This window comes from Archocentrus centrarchus, chromosome 11 (assembly GCF_007364275.1).
Source record: "Archocentrus centrarchus isolate MPI-CPG fArcCen1 chromosome 11, fArcCen1, whole genome shotgun sequence".
NCBI lineage: Eukaryota > Metazoa > Chordata > Actinopteri > Cichliformes > Cichlidae > Archocentrus > Archocentrus centrarchus.
Window position 1 is genome coordinate 3,216,471 of NC_044356.1, and position 18,854 is coordinate 3,235,324.

The window sequence follows — 18,854 nt, forward strand, 5'->3', positions numbered from 1 at the left end:
CAGATGGCTGTAGACACTCTACCTCTCCTGACCCTCTCCATTCATACTCATGATGATTTGAGCCAAAACCTTCACATTTGGATTGATCGCTCCATCAGACCTGTTGCCACTAATTTTCAGTCCAGGTCTTGTGTAATGTGGCATACCTGAGCCTTTACTCCCATTTTCCCTTCTTTACTAATGGCTTCCTGACAGCTTCCCTTCCACTGAGACCATTTCTGATGAGGCTTCAGTGAACAGCAGATGATCAGCTGAAAGTCCACATGCATCTCTCAGGTCCTGTGTCAGGTCTTTGCTGGATTCCTTTCTTATTCTTAAGGACACATTGCTCTCTTATGTGTCAACACAACACTGATTCTTCCCCCAAGTTTGGAGCCTTTTTATGCTTGAATGATTCACAGGTCAGAGTGAAGTCAATGTCAATTTTATTTCTATCGCACATTTAAAAACAAGGTTAACAAAGTGCTTTACAAGTTAGTTACAAAATTATGCAGACACCCATCTCCCCTATGTTAATCTTGTCTGTCCTCCTCTTGGATGGCTGTTCTGAACAAATTTCATTGTATGTATAATGACAGTAAAGTTCTATTCTATTCTATTCTATATTGTTGAACATTGTGTTTCTTGAAAAGGAGTCTCTTGCAAATGAAACAGTGAGTCCCAATGGGACAACCTGTCATTGACCTTGTGTAGACAGTTAAACAGAGGCTGCAACAGAACAGAAGCATCCAACTTAATGAGGAAATTACAGTTGGATGTCATCACATAACAATGACTTCTTGAAAATTGATCCCAAAAGCAGCATATATAATAAAAATTAAAAAGGGCCCGAAACAGACCCCTGAGGGATGCCACAATAAAGGAGGAGTCATCTACCTCCAGAGCTATAGAAAAAGACCTCTCAGACAAATATGACTTAATAACATAACTGTGCCTGACCAATAGCATGCTCAGGACTTGACAAAAGAATATTGGGATCAACCATCTCAAAGGCAGCAGTCAAGATTAAAATAACAAAAACAGCAGACTCAGCAGTTAAAAAAAGCTCATTAAAAACTATTAAAAGTGGTGTCTCAGTGCTGTGGTGGATCTAAAACTGGACTGAAACTCTTCACAAACACCTTAAGTATCTAAAAAGTTTTGAAGTTGTTAAAAACAACCTTTTCCAAAATTTTGGACATAAAAGGTAGTTTAGAAATTAGCCAGTAATTAAAAAAGCCGCGTGGTAAGGGGAACTATGTGAGAGTGCTGTTTGTAGATTACAGCTCAGCATTCAACACCATAGTTCCCTCCAGGCTGGTCTCTAAGCTGCTGGACCTGGGCCTGGGCCCATCCCTGTGCAGGTGGGTTCACAGCTTCCTGACCAGCAGACCACAGGTGGTACGAGTGGGTCACCTCACCTCATCCTCCCTCACCCTCAACACTGGATCCCCCCAAGGCTGTGTGCTCAGCCCTCTGCTGTACTCACTGTACACCCATGACTGCGAGGCCACGTCAGAGTCCAACGTCATCATCAAGTTTGCTGACGACACTGCTGTTGTGGGACTAATCTCTCACAATGAGGAGACAGCCTACAGGAGAGAGGTCTCCCACCTGGAGAACTGGTGCCAGGAGAACCACCTCCTGCTCAACGTCAGCAAAACAAAGGAACTGATCGTGGACTTCAGCAGGAAGCAGCAGAGGGACTACCATCCACTTGTCATCAGTGGTGCTGAGGTGGAAAGAGTGGACACCTTCAAATACCTGGGAGTGACCATCTCACAGGACCTGTCCTGGACTCATCACATAAACATCACTGTGAAGAAGGCCAGACAGCGTCTCTACCTCCTCAGGCGGCTGAGAGACTTCAAGCTCCCACTCAAGGTGCTCAGGAACTTTTACACCTGCACCATCGAGAGCATCATGCATGGGAGCATCACCACCTGGATGGGAAACTGCACCAAGCAGGACTTCATGGCCCTAAAAAGGGTGGTTCGTTCAGCTGAACGGACCATCAGAACCACCCTCCCCAACCTGCAGGACATTTACACCAAGCAGTGCAGGCTGAGGGCCATGAAGATCCTAAAACAGCCCAGCCACCCCGGACACTCTCTCTTCTCCCTGCTCCCATCAGGCCGGCGTTACCGCTGCCTGAGGGCTAAGACTGAAAGGTTGAAGAAGAGTTTTTACCCACAAGCCATCCGTCTGCTCAACTCTGAGCCCTAACTGGACCATTATTGCACAGTGTAAATATTATAATTTAAAAAGTGTGTATAGTGTATAGTATATAGAGTATAGTGTATAGTGTGAATTACTTTTTTTTATTTTTATTCTTCTTATTTATATGTGTGTGTATATAAGGTTGCAGGTACAAAATACATTTCACTGTGCATTGTACTGTGTATAACTGTGCATGTGACAAATAAACACTATCTTATCTTGGATCAAAATGTCTCTCTCTAAAAACAGGCTTCACAAAAGCATGTTTGAAAGCAGCTGGTGGTTTAACAAATATAAAATCATTCCTCTGAAAATGGTCAGGAACAGCAACTGGACTGAAAATAAGTGAAAAAGTAACCGATATCTAAAGAACAACTTCAAATTACCTTCGGAACACACAAAAACTATTGCTCTAGAGCACTTCAGTAATTACATGAATGTTTGGCTCCTTGGAAGCAAAACATACAAAAATCAGTGGTGGCTCAGGACTTTTGCACAGTACTGTATTCCTGAAGAAAACTGGGTCAAAGCATCAGTGAGAAAAACCAGATTAATGCTGTCAGAGAAATTTTGTGGTGCTGAAGGGAAAGTGAACTCAACGCAAAAGAATTACTGTATATGTCACCAAAGTAAAGGATGATTCTGATGTTTTCAGCCTGCAGTGTGTTCCATTAATGTGTCTCTAGGGCCATGCTTAGAGACTCAATGAAAGGTCATAGCTTTAAAATAGAAGCCTGTTGCACGCAGAGTTTGAGGAACAGTGTTTGTGTGTCAGATGACAATGATCTTATCTTCTTCCTGTTTGAATGTAAAACAGTTCACAAAAGTGTGACACACAGAGAAAGCATTATCTTCCTGTCTTTGTATAAATGCCCTGCTGACCACTCACAGGGTTGGAAACTCCAGGCCACAGTCACCTTTTCACGTTCATAGGGGACTGTACTCTTTGGTACCAAATCTGCCTGCAGCCACAACTACAACCAGTTCAGAATGAGGAACTAAGGCAGCTGCTGTCAGATGAGACGATGGAGGTCCGGCCCATGTCCTCGTCATCTTTCATAGAAATATTAGAGAAGTGAGAAGACGCCGCCATCTTCACTGCTGAGATGATGAGCTGTGAGTATCAAACATTTATTCTTCTGTCACTATTAAAATATACAGTGCTTACAAATTTATTAGACCACCACCCAGTTTAAGTTTTCTGCCACAAAATAACAGTATTGCTAATTTGTATGTTTCTGTAATGGTTAGGGGATAAGTATGCAAAAGCTCTTTAACTGAAATTTATTTTTAATGCTGAACTGCATTATCTGTGAATTTTAAAATTTACAGTTTAACCAAAAAAAGCAGAAAACAAAAAAAAAAAAAAGAAACACACAATTTTAATAGTTATAATGGGTTAAGATGTGAAATTACAGTTATTGATTAGCAGTCCAGAAAAGAAAAATTAGTTTAGTGGTTTATTTGTTTCTGATGTCTCAGAGAAGTCCACAGTGCCGGCTCCAAAAATGAGTATAAAACTGTGAATTGCTGAATAAATATTTTTAGTTTTAAACGCGTTTTTGACAGATTTCTGAAATGTTTGTATACTGCTCAAAAAATAAAGGGAACACTCAAATAACACATCCTAGATCTGAATGAATGAAATATTCTCATTGAATTCTTTGTTCTGTACAAAGTTGAATGTGCTGACAACAAAATCACACAAAAATCATCAATGGAAATCAAATTTATTAACCAGTGGAGGTCTGGATTTGGAGTCAGACACAAAATTAAAGTGGAAAAACACACTACAGGCTGATTCAACTTTGATGTAATGTCCTTAAAACAAGTCAAAATGAGGCTCAGTATTGTGTGTAGGCTCCACGTGCCTGTATGACCTCCCTACAATGCCTGGGCATGCTCCTGATGAGGTGGCGGATGGTCTCCTGAGGGATCTCCTCCCAGACCTGGACTAAAGCATCCACCAACTCCTGGACAGTCTGTGGTGATACGTGACGGTGGATGGAGCGAGACATGATGTCCCAGATGTGTTCAATGGGATTCAGGTCTGGGGAACGGGCGGGCCAGTCCATAGCTTCAATGCCTTCATCTTGCAGGAACTGCTGACACACTCCAGCCACATGAGGTCTAGCATTGTCCTACATTAGGAGGAACCCAGGGCCAACCGCACCAGCATATGGTCTCATAAGGGGTCTGAGGATCTCATCTCGGTACCTAATGGCAGTCATGCTACCTCTGGCAAGCACATGGAGGGCTGTGCGGCCCTCCAAAGAAATGCCACCCCACACCATTACTGACCCACTGCCAAACCGGTCATGCTGAAGGATGTTGCAGGCAGCAAATCGCTCTCCACGGCGTCTCCAGACTCTGTCACGTTTGTCACATGTGCTCAGTGTGAACCTGCTTTCATCTGTGAAGAGCACAGGGCGCCAGTGGCTAATTTGCCAATCCTGGTGTTCTCTGGCAAATGCCAAGCGTCCTGCACGGTGTTGGGCTGTGAGCACAACCCCCATCTGTGGACGTCGGGCCCTCATACCATCCTCATGGAGTCGGTTTCTAACCGTTTGTGCAGACAAATGCACATTTGTGACCTGCTGGAGGTCATTTTGCAGGGCTCTGGCAGTGCTCCTCCTGTTCCTCCTTGCACAAAGGTGGAGGTAGCGGTCCTGCTGCTGGGTTGTTGCCCTCCTACGGCCTTCTCCACGCCTGCTGGTGTACTGGCCAGTCTCCTGGTAGCACCTCCAGCCTCTGGACACTACGCTGACAGACACAGCAAACCTTCTTGCCACAGCTCACATTGATGTGCCATCCTGGATGAGCTGCACTACCTGAGCCACTTGTGTGGGTTGTAGAGTCCATCTCATGCTACCACGAGTGTGAAAGCACCACCAACATTCAAAAGTGACCAAAACATCAGCCAGAAAGCATAGGTACTGAGAAGTGGTCTGTGGTCCCCACCTGCAGAACCACTCCTTTATTGGGTGTGTCTTGCTAATTGCCAATAATTTCCACCTGTTGTCTATTCCATTTGCACAACAGCATGTGAAATTGATTGTCACTCAGTGTTGCTTCCTAAGTGGACAGTTTGATTTCACAGAAGTTTACTTGGAGTTATATTGTGTTGTTTAAGTGTTCCCTTTATTTTTTTTGAGCAGTGTATTTTCTTGTTTTTAGGAGGTGGTCCTCTCCTCCTTCACACGGCACACGGTTTATTCACGGTGGTCGAATAAATTATCTAAACACTGTAACTCATTTGAAAAGAAGCAAACAAATATTACCTCTTAATAATTCTCCAATAATGCAGTGAAAGAGAAGAGTAAAATCTGTGCAGTAGCATTTACACAGTGATGGTGTTTGGCAGATACAGACAATACAATTTATGATATCTATTTAACAGATATGGAAGAGTATAGTATGGTACAGTATAGCACTCAGACTATCAAATAAAAGCACAATAATACCATTAAAGTATACCCATGTGGTATCTTTGCCATTGTGCATCTGGTGGTTATTTTGTCGCTTTTGTGATTTTTGCCACGTTTTTACAAGCTGAGGGTATTTAAGCTGCGGTGATATGTGTCTACTGTTGGTCACTGTGAGCTGTGTGGGAGGGAAGGCTGGGCCCCAGAATGCAGGACTCTGAACACAAACCTCAACTTAAAAGGCGGTTTATGAGTGAAAAGACAAGAAACACTGAATACAACTAAAGTGGGCTGGACGGGTGCAGGAACCAAACACAAAAATAAGGCGACACACAGCAGGGAAACACACAGGGAAACAACAACACAAAGAACTGACACAGACTGAGGACTTAAATACAAACACAGGATGATAAGAGGATCGAGAACAGGTGGAGACACAGCTGGGAATAATTAAACAGGACAAGACCAGGAAGTAAACTAAATACAAGACAGACGAGACTGAGACTGAAAGTAAAACAGGAAACAAGCAGGAACGGGACCCCACTGGGAATAAAACTCAGTACAATAACACAGGAGGCCAGGGACATGACAGGGTGCTTAGTGGTTTAATGAAAAGTTAGAATAAAACAGCTGAAATCAGAGGGAGGGGCAAATTGCATCCTGGTCACGATCTTATTTATATAACTCCCAATTAATTTAAAAAAAAAAAAATCAGCAACAGTTGATAAAGCTCATAATTACAATTTAAATTGATGGTTGTAATGTCAAAATATGTCCATCCGTGAACTTCCACAGAGAAATGGTTCTTCTGTCACGGTGAGTGGACGCAGGCCATGTGCTGTGTGAAGGAGGAGAGGACCCAAAAGCAGGATGCAGAAGTAGGCAGTTGTACATAAACCAAAAATGAGCCTTTATTACGGCAGTAGGACATAGAGGACAACAATAAACCAAGGCAAAAATGAAACAAAAAGACACCTAAAAATATCTGGAGAGCACAGAAACAAAACTGATGATGATGACGACAACAAGACTCTGACATCTGACAAAGGGACAACGGAGACAATAAATACAGAGAGGGAACGAGGGGTGAGTGGAAACAGCTGAGGCAAACAGATGAACAAAATGACACTAACGAGACTCAGGGAAGTAAACAAAACACAAAGAACAAGAGACAGGGGGTGTCAAAATAAAACAGGAAGTGAGGAGACTGACACAAATGCAAACTTGACACCACATAAAGGGGACACACACGAGACACGACACCGGCAGACAGCTACTGTGAAAAATAGACAAAAGAAACTCCACACAGAGGGGAAACTCTTTGGGATGAAACACAGAGAGTCCTCTCCTGGACTAAGGTGTAAAACAACTGGGAACTAACAAGGAGTACATAAGGAGAACACATGAAACAATATAACAAAACAAAAAACAGTAACAATAGACGAAACTACCAAAGACCATAACTAAGAAATGAGGGGTCACAGACTCAGGAAATGGACATCTTCAAAAAAATTGTCCTAATTAAACAGTTCCTACTGAATATAACTGCAGCTCTGAGTATTTTGTCATTCTCTGAAGTTTTGTGTGTCTTTGTAGTTGATTTGTGTATTATCAAAACTGTTTAATTCATTTTATTTGTCTTTATGTCTCCTCTCCAGATGTTTCCTCCTCGCAGTAACGCCACAAACATGCTCACAATGGGATGTTGGTATTCAAACATCATTCTGAGACATCTTGTCTTACCTCTGCTTTATTTTAACCCTTCACTGTCTTACTCACTGAAAAACTGCACCATCGATTATCGTGAGAATCCCTCTGCTGATGTTTCTTTGGACTGTACAAACCGTGAACTTCTGACTGTCCCTGATGACCTCCCCAGAGATGCTGTCTCAGTAAACCTCTTCAACAATAAGCTTGAGAAAATTCACAGAGACGACTTTGGTGACATGCCAAAGCTGATATGTGTGAGCCTTGACTTGAATAAAATTGCTCATGTGGACGATGGAGCTTTCATCCGTCTGGTGGCATTGAAGAAACTCTGCATGCAGGATAACAGACTCACCAACCTGACAGGCGGCCTCTTTCAGGGACTGTCCGACCTCACCATGCTCGATCTGCGTAGGAACCAGATTCAGTTCATTCATAGGATGACCTTTCAGCACCTGACCAGCTTAGAAACTGTGTTTCTGGACTCCAACAGGCTCCAACAAGTCACCAGCATTCAGTCCATCCTGCAGCTACCTCACATTCAGAAGCTGACCATTAGTTCCAATCTGTTTTCATCCTTTCAGACCAAAGATCTGCCACCCAATGTGTCCTCTAGTCTGACAATGTTGGGTCTGTCTTCTAATAAGCTGAAAGAGTTCAGCATCACAACACCAATCTTTCGTGATCTTCACTTAATAGACCTATCGCTCAATAATGATCTGATGTGGGACATACCTGACAAAGCATTACTAAGGAACATAACTCAGCTGTATCTTAGTTTCCCTCTAGCGTCCACTGAAGAGTTCCAAAAAATCTTGCAGAATCTCGACTCACTGATGCATCTGAGATTGAATTATAAAGGCAAGTGGAGTGAGAAAGGTCTTTTATCTATGATCTGCCAAATACCAACCCTCAGGAGACTCGATCTGTTCGACAACCATCTCACCAATTCGACCGGAGAACTTGTGAATTGCTCTCAGCTCACTGAGCTTGATCTGTCCAACACAGACATGATCAAACTGTCAAAAGGCTCCATACACTCCATGAAGCAACTCAGATCTCTGACTTTACATACCAACTTGCTCACCAATGTGCCAGATGACATCCGGAGTCTCTTCTCCCTTGAGAGCTTAAGTATATATCACAATCTCATCTCTGAGGTGGGTTGTGAGGCTTTTGTGAACACAACACAACTGTCAGAACTTGACTTAAACTCCAACCGCATTACAAAACTGGATGGGTGCATCTTTGAAAATCTTAACAACCTGAAGGTCTTAGACCTGAGTCAGAACCAGCTGTTCACAGTAGGAAACACTTTCAGGACTGGCTTGCAGAAGCTGGAGTTCTTGGACTTGAGAAATAATGTTCTGTCTATTTTTAAAAGAGGAAATTTTCTAGGCCTATATTCCCTAATAAGTTTGAATGTGTTATCAGACAATATTGGGAGGGTGAGAGAACAGGCATTTGAAGGACTGAAGAACCTTAAAAGTCTTATTTTATCTCTTCCACTCGATTACGAAACTACCTTCAGAGAATTACAGCACTTGGAAAATCTTACAATCAACTTTAAGATTCATGACAGTTTCAGAAGTCCTTATCCAAACAATCACAGAGCATTCTTTTATTTAAAATCTTTGAAAAGATTCACAGTAATCTGTGAAAGTGATCATGCTGGCTTCCCTTTAGACGTACCAAGTGAAATGCTCCAGGCTATGACATACTTAGAGGACTTTACAGCTGTGAACATCTATATTTCTGCTCCTCATCCAGACACGTTTCAGTTCAATCCCCAGCTGAAGAATCTGACAATAAGAAAGACAGATTTGTCAGATCTGGACCCTGAACTCTTTCATCCTATACCAAACCTGCAGGTGCTGGATCTTTCTAACAGTAAACTTAAATCTTTGGATTTTCTGATGCAGGCCAACTTGTCTGGACTCAGATCTCTCAAACTCAGTGACAATGAGTTGATGATAATTAATGAGACAGTGTTCCAGTTTCTCCCTGCCTTGACATACCTGGACTTGGACAATAACCCATTCACCTGTGACTGTTTGAATGCTGGCTTCATCCACTGGGTGAAGAGCAACAAGCAAACTCAGGTTGTTAAAGGCTACCAGTACACTTGTTCCTTTCCTGTGGCCCAACAAGGACAACTGTTGGTGGACTTTGACACGGAATCCTGCTTCATGGACCTCAACTTTGTCTGCTTCTCCTCCAGCACTTGTCTGGTTCTTTTAACTCTGCTCACATCTTTCATCCACCACTTCCTAAAGTGGCAGCTTGTCTATGCCTTTCAGCTGTTCCAAGCCTTCCTCTATGACAGCAGGAAGAGGAAGAAGGGAGTTCCTCATCGCTATGATGCCTTTATCTCCTACAATGTCCATGACGAGGATTGGGTTTACCAAGAGATGCTTCCAGTGCTGGAAGGAGAGCAGGGCTGGAGACTCTGTCTGCACCACAGAGACTTCCAACCAGGTAAACACTGCCCATTTTTTGTTTTCATCTCTTCTGCCTCATATTTCTTCGTATTATATAGGATTTTTGGTTAAAAAATGTCTGGGTCAAATTACAAATGCGTAGACTCTTATGTTATAAACCATGCAGGGCTATAGTAATAGATGATTGTATTTTCTAACATTTGCTCTTTTGTAGATTTATAATTATAAACTGGTGTGAAATGGAAGTTTACTTATACATTACTTAAAAATATTGCATTCTCTGTGAGGGCTGGAGCCTGAAATGGTTTCACATTTATAGTCTCTGTTGTACGCTGAGTTTATTTCAGTTAAGAATAAAAGAGACACTTCAGAGAGCAAAACATATATATAGATCACAACTGATACATATTAATATTAGAAATACCACACTAAACCCCCAGTGGGGTATAATTAATATTACACTGACTACTGGGGCAAAAGGAAAATAAACTATAACCAAGTTTCTGCCTTAGAGAGGCCTGGTTACAGAAGGATGAATATGTTAGTTTAAATGAATCAATACTCTCTGAGTCACAGTAACTGTCAGAATCCCCAAATCACAGGCCGCAGAGGAGGAGTAGCAGCAATCTTCCACTCCAGCTTGTTAATCAACCCAGACAGAGGTTTAATTCATTTTAAGCCTGACTCAGCCTTGTCCACCCTAATTGCAGATGATACCCAGCTTTATCTATCCATGAAGCAAGATGACACAATCCAGTTATTGTTGCCTGTTTTGTCTCTTGTCCTGTCTCTCTCCCCTCAGCCCAACCGGTCACAGCAGATGACCCCCCCCCTCCCTGAGCCTGGTTCTGCTGGAGGTTTCTTCCTGTTAAAAGGGAGTTTTTCCTTCCCACTGTCACCAAGTGCTTGCTCATAGGGGTCTGTCTGATTATTGGGGTTTTCCCATCTTGGAAAGGGTTGAACCAAAGAGTAGGGCCTTGCTTTTATTTCTTTTGAGTTAAAGAAAATCATCATGTAGTTAGATGTTTACACCCTTATGGATTTTTTTGGTCTAGAAGGGAGCATGAAAGTTAGGACATTTACAGCTAGGTGTCATCAGCATAAAAGTTAAATCATTGTAGATAATATTTTCAGAAGTAAGAAGATATATATTAAATAAAATAGCACGAACACTGATCCCTCCGGCCCCGGATGGCATCAGCCCCAGGGTTACAAGCTGCACATGGCTTACTACCATCTACATAGTAACAACTGCACAGTAGGGTTTAATCCCGGGATCCGGGATTCCCGGGAAATGCGATCAGAACCATTTCCCGTTTCCCGGGAAACGTTAGACGGGAAACCGGGAAAAAAGTCGCGCGCGTCGATTTGACTTTCAGAAAGAAAAGAAAGCTTCAGAATGTTAAATTTAAGGAAATATTGAGAGAAGGGTTCGTTTAATGCGAAAAGCATTACTCTTCATTTCAGGCACGTTCAGCCTCCGTTTAAGGCTTCAGCCTTCATCTCAAGCGTTTTAATAGAGGTATTACACAGTTGTGCTTTTTTCCTCTTTAATTTGTTGAAATCGTAGGCAATGTGTTTACCCTAAGGTATTTTGTATTATATAATTTTATATTATTATATATTGTTATATTGCATTATATAGCCTATAAAATATGCCTGCCCTGAACAATAAAGAAATATCTGATTAACTTCGAGTGTTTCTTTTCCTCGTTTGCAGCCGCTTACTAACAATCATGAATTAGGATACGGGCCTAATGTGTGAAGAAATTATCATGAAATAGATTGCTTTAACATATTTCGCTTTTAAAATGGAGTTGAGTAAAATGTATATTTTTTAGGCTATAAGGATTGGCCAGTTTTTCAAAAGACGATTCACAGCGAACCTACTTTAACCCTCAGACACGGTGTTATAAATTTGTTGTTGCCAGAATGGCAATGACCAAGTCGTAGTGCATTACTCAAGGCCCTGTGTTATGTCATATTATAGTGAAGTACGGTAGTTAACTTTTCAATGACTATTACAGCGTTCCACTGGTGGAGATATAGCGCAACAGATGTCGCCACGACAGCGTGGCTGAGCCTTTATCAATGCTGTGGAGATGAACCGTATTGTTTTGCACCAGCAGTTGTAAAATATCTTGGTATAATTCCATGTACAATGGAGGAATATTCGAATTATATTTGTTAAGGGAGTGTTGAGGAACGATACAACACCGCATAGCTCGAGCACTCCAATGTCGAGATGTAGGTTTTATTGCGTTAATCAAGCCGACGTTACCCCCTACTGGGCATAACAGGACATAGCTGGAAAGCTACCTCTACAATATCACAATAGGTTAAGGCCGACACAGGCTACAGAAGGCCTAATTAAAATAAATAAATAAATAAACTTTTTCCCGGGATTCCCGGGAAATGGCTCGTCATTTCCCGGGATTTGATTCATGTCATTTTAGGGAAAAATATTAAACCCTACTGCACAGTGAGGATCACTGTCTTTGATTTCTCAAGTGCATTTAACAATTCAGCTACTGCTGAGAGCAAAGCTACAGGAAATGTCCACAAACGCTTCCACCATCTCATGGGTTACTGACTACCTGACAGACAGGTGCAGTATGTAAGACTGGGCAGTCTTCTGTCTGATTTGTTGAGGTGCAGTACTGTGCTGTCTCACCTGTTCAAATCTGGGTCATCAAGGGGTATGAATACTTTTGCAAGCCACTGTATTAGAGATGGAGGAGCAGTACAGAGCACTGGTGGAGCGGTCTGGGAGCAATTATCCTCTGAATGTGAGTGATTGTGATCAGCTTCATAAGGAAAAGGACAGACAGCCACAAAACTGTGTCTATCTTGGGACAGGATCTTGTCTTATCTTATCGTCGTTAGCATTTCCATACCATGTCTCAGTTTAACCATTTTGACAAATGTTTCCAGCCAAACCACTGACAGGAAACCAGTAAAGGGAGTTTTCAAAAACCAACTGATGTCTACATCCATGGTAAACTTTCTCAATCCACAGGTAAACCTATAATTGAGAACATCACAGACGCCATTTACAGCAGCAGGAAGACCATCTGTGTGATCAGCCGCCGCTACCTGGAGAGTGAGTGGTGCTCCAGAGAGATCCAGATGGCCAGGTGAGTTATTATAGTTTTCTAATTAGTTTTTATTTTTGTTTCATTTTTGTTTGTAATTCAGTTTGTTTTCACTTAGTTTCCAGAATGAATTTGCTCATTTCACTTTAGTGTTTATTGCTTGAAAATGTACGACAAACATAATCTAACAAGAAACCAGGAACTAAAAACTGAGACAACAAGCTCAGAACCAAAGAGAAAAAATGCACTGAAGGTAGAACTTTGAAAACAAATGGCATCTTCAATCCAAAAAATAAGACATGAACCACCAAAACTCTGTATCCAAGTCCCGGGGACCACGACACAGACCCTCTCTATTTTTAAGATTAGGCTTAAAACTTTCCTTTTTGATAAAGCTTATAGTTTGGGCTGGATCAGGTGACAAAGTGCTTGCTCATAGGGGGTTGTTTTGATCGTTGGGGTTTTCTCTGCATTATTGTAGTGTCTTTACCTTACAATATAAAGTGCCTTGAGGCCAGTGATGTTGTGATTTTGTGCTATATAAATAAAATAAAATGTCAATTTTTCTCACGTATAAAGATGAACAGTCTCTCATTTTTATGGCAGCTTCATTTTAAAAAGAGAGAATGTCAACTAAAAATCCAGAAAACACACTACATAAAAATTATAAATTGATTTGAATGTTATTGCGTGAATTAAGTCCTTGATCCCCTACAACCCTGACAGAATTCTGACTCCCATAGATTAGTTGTGTCCCCATGTGGCACACAGATTATAATCAATCAATTAATTACAGATACTTGTCATGGTCCTGGGCCGTCTGCCCAGCGTTTTGTGTTTAGTTTTATTTTCCCTGAGATTTGTTATTTCCCAGTTTGTTTTGTTACTTTTGTTCCCTTTGTCTCTGTCTCCCCTGCTCCATGGTCTTGTCTGTTTTGTCATTTTGTCTTGACCCTGACCTCCTGTGTTTTCATGTTGAGTTTTATTCCTAGTGTTGTGACTTGTCTGCGTCTCTGCCCCATGTCTGTGTGCCAGTCCCCCGTATGTAGTCTGCGTGTACCTTGGTTAGTCACTTCCTGTTTTACTTTGCCAGTCTTGTGTTCCCTGAGCTTTGTGTTTAGTTTTTGCTTCCCCTGTGTTGTTAGTCTCATTTGCTTCACCTGTTGTGCCCTGCTGTTTCCTCTTGCCCTGATTACCTATTGTGTATTTAAGCCCTCAGTTTTCATCTGCCGTTTGTTGTGTTGTCATCATTGCTCCCTGTTCTGTGTGTCTCCCTGTTCCTCCTCAGTTTCATTCTAGCTTCTGTCCTAGTGTAGGTTTTTTTTGTTTTCTGTTTCATCATCCTAATAAACCACTTTAAGTACACCCTCTGCTGAGTCCTGCATTTTGGGTCTAACCCCTCCAGCCACACAGCCCGTCATGACAATACTCCTGACTTTGTTGTGTGTATAAAGCACACCTGACCACAGAATTAGTTTCTTCCATTCCAACCTCTCCACCACCATGGGCAAAGAGCAAAGATCTGTCAAAGGATGTCAGGGACAAGACTGCAGACCTGCACAAGGCTGGAATGGGCTACAAGACACTTGTGATGTCTGTTGGTGCAATTATTGGGAAATGGGGCATCAACCCAAAGCTACACGGGAGGAGCTTGTTAATGATCTGAAGGCAGTTGAGACCACAGTCGCCAAGAACACCATTGGTAACACACTACAACTGTAGTGAATATTTGTCTACAATAAAACAAAAACAAATCAAATGGCCACTGAGGCACTCCGGGACTGGATTTTACGCAGGACAAAATAAAGACCATACCACAAAGTGCATTTGGGTAGCTTTATTCAACATATTGCAGCAAATTTACAGCCATAATAATGTTAGTCTGCAGTCTCTTGGTCACCTGGTAAAAAAAAACCATATGCCCCGATGTCTGCCTGACCCATCCCACTTTGACCTGCTTATGAAAAATAAGTGATCATCAAGAAACTCAAAAGTAAAACCCAATTTACAAAGAAAAATAAACAACAAATTATCCTTAGAAAAAACAATTATTATTTTAATACAAAAAATGAAAATAAACCACAAATAGCTGCAACAACAACCCAATGGGCTGAAATCTTGCAGCACCCATGAGGTCCCCCTGCTCAAGAAGGCTCATGTACAGGCCCATCTTAAGTTTGCCAGTGAACAGCTAAATGATTCAGAGAAGGCTTGGGAGAAAGTGCTGTGGTCAGATGAAACCAAAATTGAGCATCAACTCGACCTGCTGTGTCTGGAGGAAGAGAAATGCTGAGTATGACCCAAAGAACACCACCCCCACAGTCAACCACAGAGGTGGACCCATGATGCTTTGGGTTGTTTTTCTGCTAAGGATACAGGACGACTTCACCGCATTGATCGGCTAATGGAGGGGGCCATGTACCATAAAATCATGAACGAGAACCTCCTTCTCTCAGCCAGAACACTGAAGATAGGTTGTGGATGGTTCTTCTAGCATGACAATGACCCAAAACAAAGGAGTGGCTAAAGATGAAGCACATTAAGGTCATGGAGTGGCCTAGCCAGTCTCCAGATCTCAGTCCTACAGAAGATCTGTGGAGGGAGCTGAAGCTTCGAGTTTCCAAGCAGCAGCCAAGAAACCTGAACGATGTCGAGAGTGTCTGTAAAGAGGAGTGGGTCAAAATCCCTCCTGAGATGAGTGAATACCTGGTGACCAACTACAAGAAATGTCTCACCTCCACCAAGTACTGAGTCATGTTTTGCTTGGGGATCAAATACTTATTTCACTCACTGGATTTTTGGTTGATATTCTGTCTCTCTGCATTAAAATGAAACTACCATGATAAATGGAGACTTTATTTCTTCATGAATGAGCAAACATACACATTCAGCAGGGCATCAAATTATTATTTCCCCCACTGTACTTAAATAGGTTGCATTCAAAACCTTAAATAATTATTTAAAATTGTTTTGTTAAGTTAGAGTGGACTACGCCAAACATCAGTGAAAAAATGTGTCTTCTCGTTCTGCAGCTTCCGGCTGTTTGACGAGCAGAAGGATGTGTTGATCCTGCTCTTTCTGGAGGAGATCCCGGCCCAGCAGCTGTCTCCATACCACCGCATGAGGAAGCTAGTGAAGAAACGCACCTACCTGAGCTGGCCTCAGGCTGGCCAACACCCAGGAGTCTTCTGGCAGAACGTCCAGAGAGCTCTGGAGACAGGAGACACTCCAAATACAGACCTACTGACTGGACCAGCAGGATGCTGAGAATAAGATCAGACCCTTAATGTTAAGAACAGTCATGGAGTTAAACTGAACTAAAATGTCATCTATGATAATTGTACCAAGCTTATAATGTACAAAATAAGATTAAAATTTCTGATAGAAAAACTGGAATAAATATTAACTGATGACCACTGGACTAAGATGTGACAGAGGAACACTGAACTAAAAAATGTAAAATGTCAATGACTAAGATTGAGCCAAAATACCACCAAAGAACATTAAACTAAAACATCACAGCTGAAAACTGGTCAAAAGTCAGGGAACTAGGAATACTCAGGGAAACTCTGAACCAGGAAACACACAGTCTGAGTACAGGACACAGACAATACACACATGAGGTGATCAGGCAGATAGGACACAGCAGGGAGCACAGCAGAACAAGACAAGGGGAGTAAAACTGAATACAATACAAAGAACTACCAAACTAAAACAGGAAGTAGACATGGAAACAAATGCTGACTTGACACAGCACAGGGAAGCACCCAGATAACTAAACTAGGAAGCCTGAGGATAGAAACAATGAAACCAACCGAGAATAACCAGAAAAAGACAAAAATTCAAAACTGTAAAAACACAATAAACTAGGAATCAAATAGTAACCGTAAACCAGAGGTGGGAAGCAACAAATACTTCGTTACTGTACTTAAGTAGATTTTTTAGGTATCTGTACTTGAGTATTTATTTTTCTCAGTACTTTTTACTTTTACTCCCTACATTTTTACACAAGTATCTGTACTTTCTACGTCTTACATTTTCAAAACAGACTCGTTACTTTTCAACACGTTAGAGAAAAGTTTGAATCCCACTGTAACCCCTGAGGATCCTCATGTTGGTGTTTAGGTGGAGGCACAGTCAGCCTCTGCTATGGAGGGCACAGAGAACAGAGCTGGGTTTAAATTCCCTTTCACAGTTTGTGTCCTACAGAACAGATTCAAGCTGAGTGCATTCATTAGGATTAAAATTTAGATTGGAATAACATTTGTATTCTCATGTATTATTTTATATGATTGCAATAATTTGTAGTGAGGTTCAGTTAGCTTTACAGAAAAATAGCAGGTAGAAACGTCCTCCAAAGAACTACTTTTACTTTCTTACTTTGAGGACATTTCAGAGCCTGTACTTTTTTACTTTTACTTAAGTAAAGAAGTTGAACCAGTACTTTTACCAAAGTATTTTTTAACACAGGTACTTGTACTTCTACTTAAGTACAGAACATCAGTACTTTTGCCACCTCTGCCGTAAACAATATAAAAATAAAAAGTCATAAATCAGGACCATGGCAATAAGATCCAAGCAAAATGTATATTAACTATTGACATCCACAAATGATCATAACTGACGGACCATCAGGTCACCTGGAGCTCTGCCTATGCTCATGCCTGCTGAACTACCTGAATGCACGCTGACACACTCAGTCAGCAGCAGGTGGCCTACTCATTACATTAGTATTGTTACAATAGAAATCTGAAGAGGTGGAATAGTTTCTTCTTTCTTGAGCCCTAGTGGTCATGGGGCCCTGTGCAGCCGTTGCCTATGCACTGCCCATGGCCTTCAGCTGGTTGGACATGACCCAAACACCTCATCAGACTGACTGAAATGCCTCTGAGAAAAACTGGACTGAATTTTTGTTTCACTTAAAACATTTTGGGCATGTCAATGGCAATTTCAAAAGGAATTATAGTTAGGTCGTCTCCAGAAGAATAATAAGACTAAATGTTAAAATACCAGATCATTCATAATTTGGTTTGGTTAAGGAAAATCATAAACCATCAACAATGGATAAGAATGCCGAAGCTGGACAGAAGAACGTGTACAGTGTCAGAGTAACATGGGTGTTTGAAAAGGTTTCGGGATGTTGTAGTCTGAACAGTTTGATTGAAACTAAGTAGAAGCACCTGATGCTGCTTGGCCTCTGAGCTCCTGAGGGGGCAGCGAGGGTGGACTGCACAGAGGCCTCTTCTTGTTATCTCGTGTGTTTCCTTGTGTTGAATTTTGGGTGATGGTTTCATCACCTTATTGGACTCTGTCATAATAAAGGCTCGCTTTGTAATGAATATTCAGCCTGCAGTGGCCTGTATACATGTGTCTAATCATTCTCACTGTGTGGTTTTACTTCAGTAGAAAAGTGAAAGCTTTAATCCTGAAACTTCTGTTTCAGTAAATACACATTATCACATTAATTATGATGAATTGTGTACGAGTGCACATTAATAATAAGAAATATATTCTGCACTGTGTGACTCTGATAAACCTTTTGTTAGTGAATATGTTGTTTCAAATATTGCTCCTGTTGTTGCTCAGACTTTTATTTAATCTCAGTTAAGAACAAACTTTGTCTGCTGGCTTGTTAAATAAATGCTGTGTGACTGTGTGAATCCTTTTATATCCCCAGTAATTATTTGATTAATGGGACATTAGTTGTTTGATTGCTGGTCTAATTTATCCTGAGAGCATCTCAGTCTTTTTGTATTTATAGTGTGATCACCAGACAGCCTGGCAGACAGCAGCACTGGTGTTTTATTGATCTGGAGCATAAAGCTGCTGTATATATAACTGCAGCATCAGTGTGTTATTGATCAGGAATATTAATCTAGTTCAGACCAGCCACCCACTGATTTATTATACCTTTAATTTCCTCAAATGATGCCTCCTTAATATGTCTGTATTGATCAGACCGGGCAGTGTGTGTGTGTTCTTCATAC

General features: G+C 41.5%; 1 protein-coding gene across 1 annotated transcript; it reads left to right on the forward strand.

Moving 5' to 3' along the window:
• Positions 1 to 7,321: 7,321 nt before the first annotated feature.
• LOC115788170 (toll-like receptor 13) lies at positions 7,322 to 16,134 on the forward strand. Its single transcript, XM_030741114.1, has 3 exons — positions 7,322 to 9,809; positions 12,792 to 12,909; positions 15,900 to 16,134. The coding sequence occupies exons 1-3, from the start codon at positions 7,322 to 7,324 to the stop codon at positions 16,132 to 16,134; spliced, it is 2,841 nt and encodes a 946-aa protein (XP_030596974.1).
• Positions 16,135 to 18,854: the final 2,720 nt, after the last annotated feature.

Excerpts from the sequence above, each read along its gene's own strand:
- LOC115788170 (XM_030741114.1), top strand. The coding sequence starts at position 7,322 with ATGGGATGTTGGTATTCAAACATCATTCTGAGACATCTTGTCTTACCT. Across the intron at positions 9,810-12,791 it reads CCACAGAGACTTCCAACCAG|GTAAACCTATAATTGAGAAC; the intron begins GTAAACACTGCC and ends CTCAATCCACAG. Across the intron at positions 12,910-15,899 it reads AGAGAGATCCAGATGGCCAG|CTTCCGGCTGTTTGACGAGC; the intron begins GTGAGTTATTAT and ends CTCGTTCTGCAG.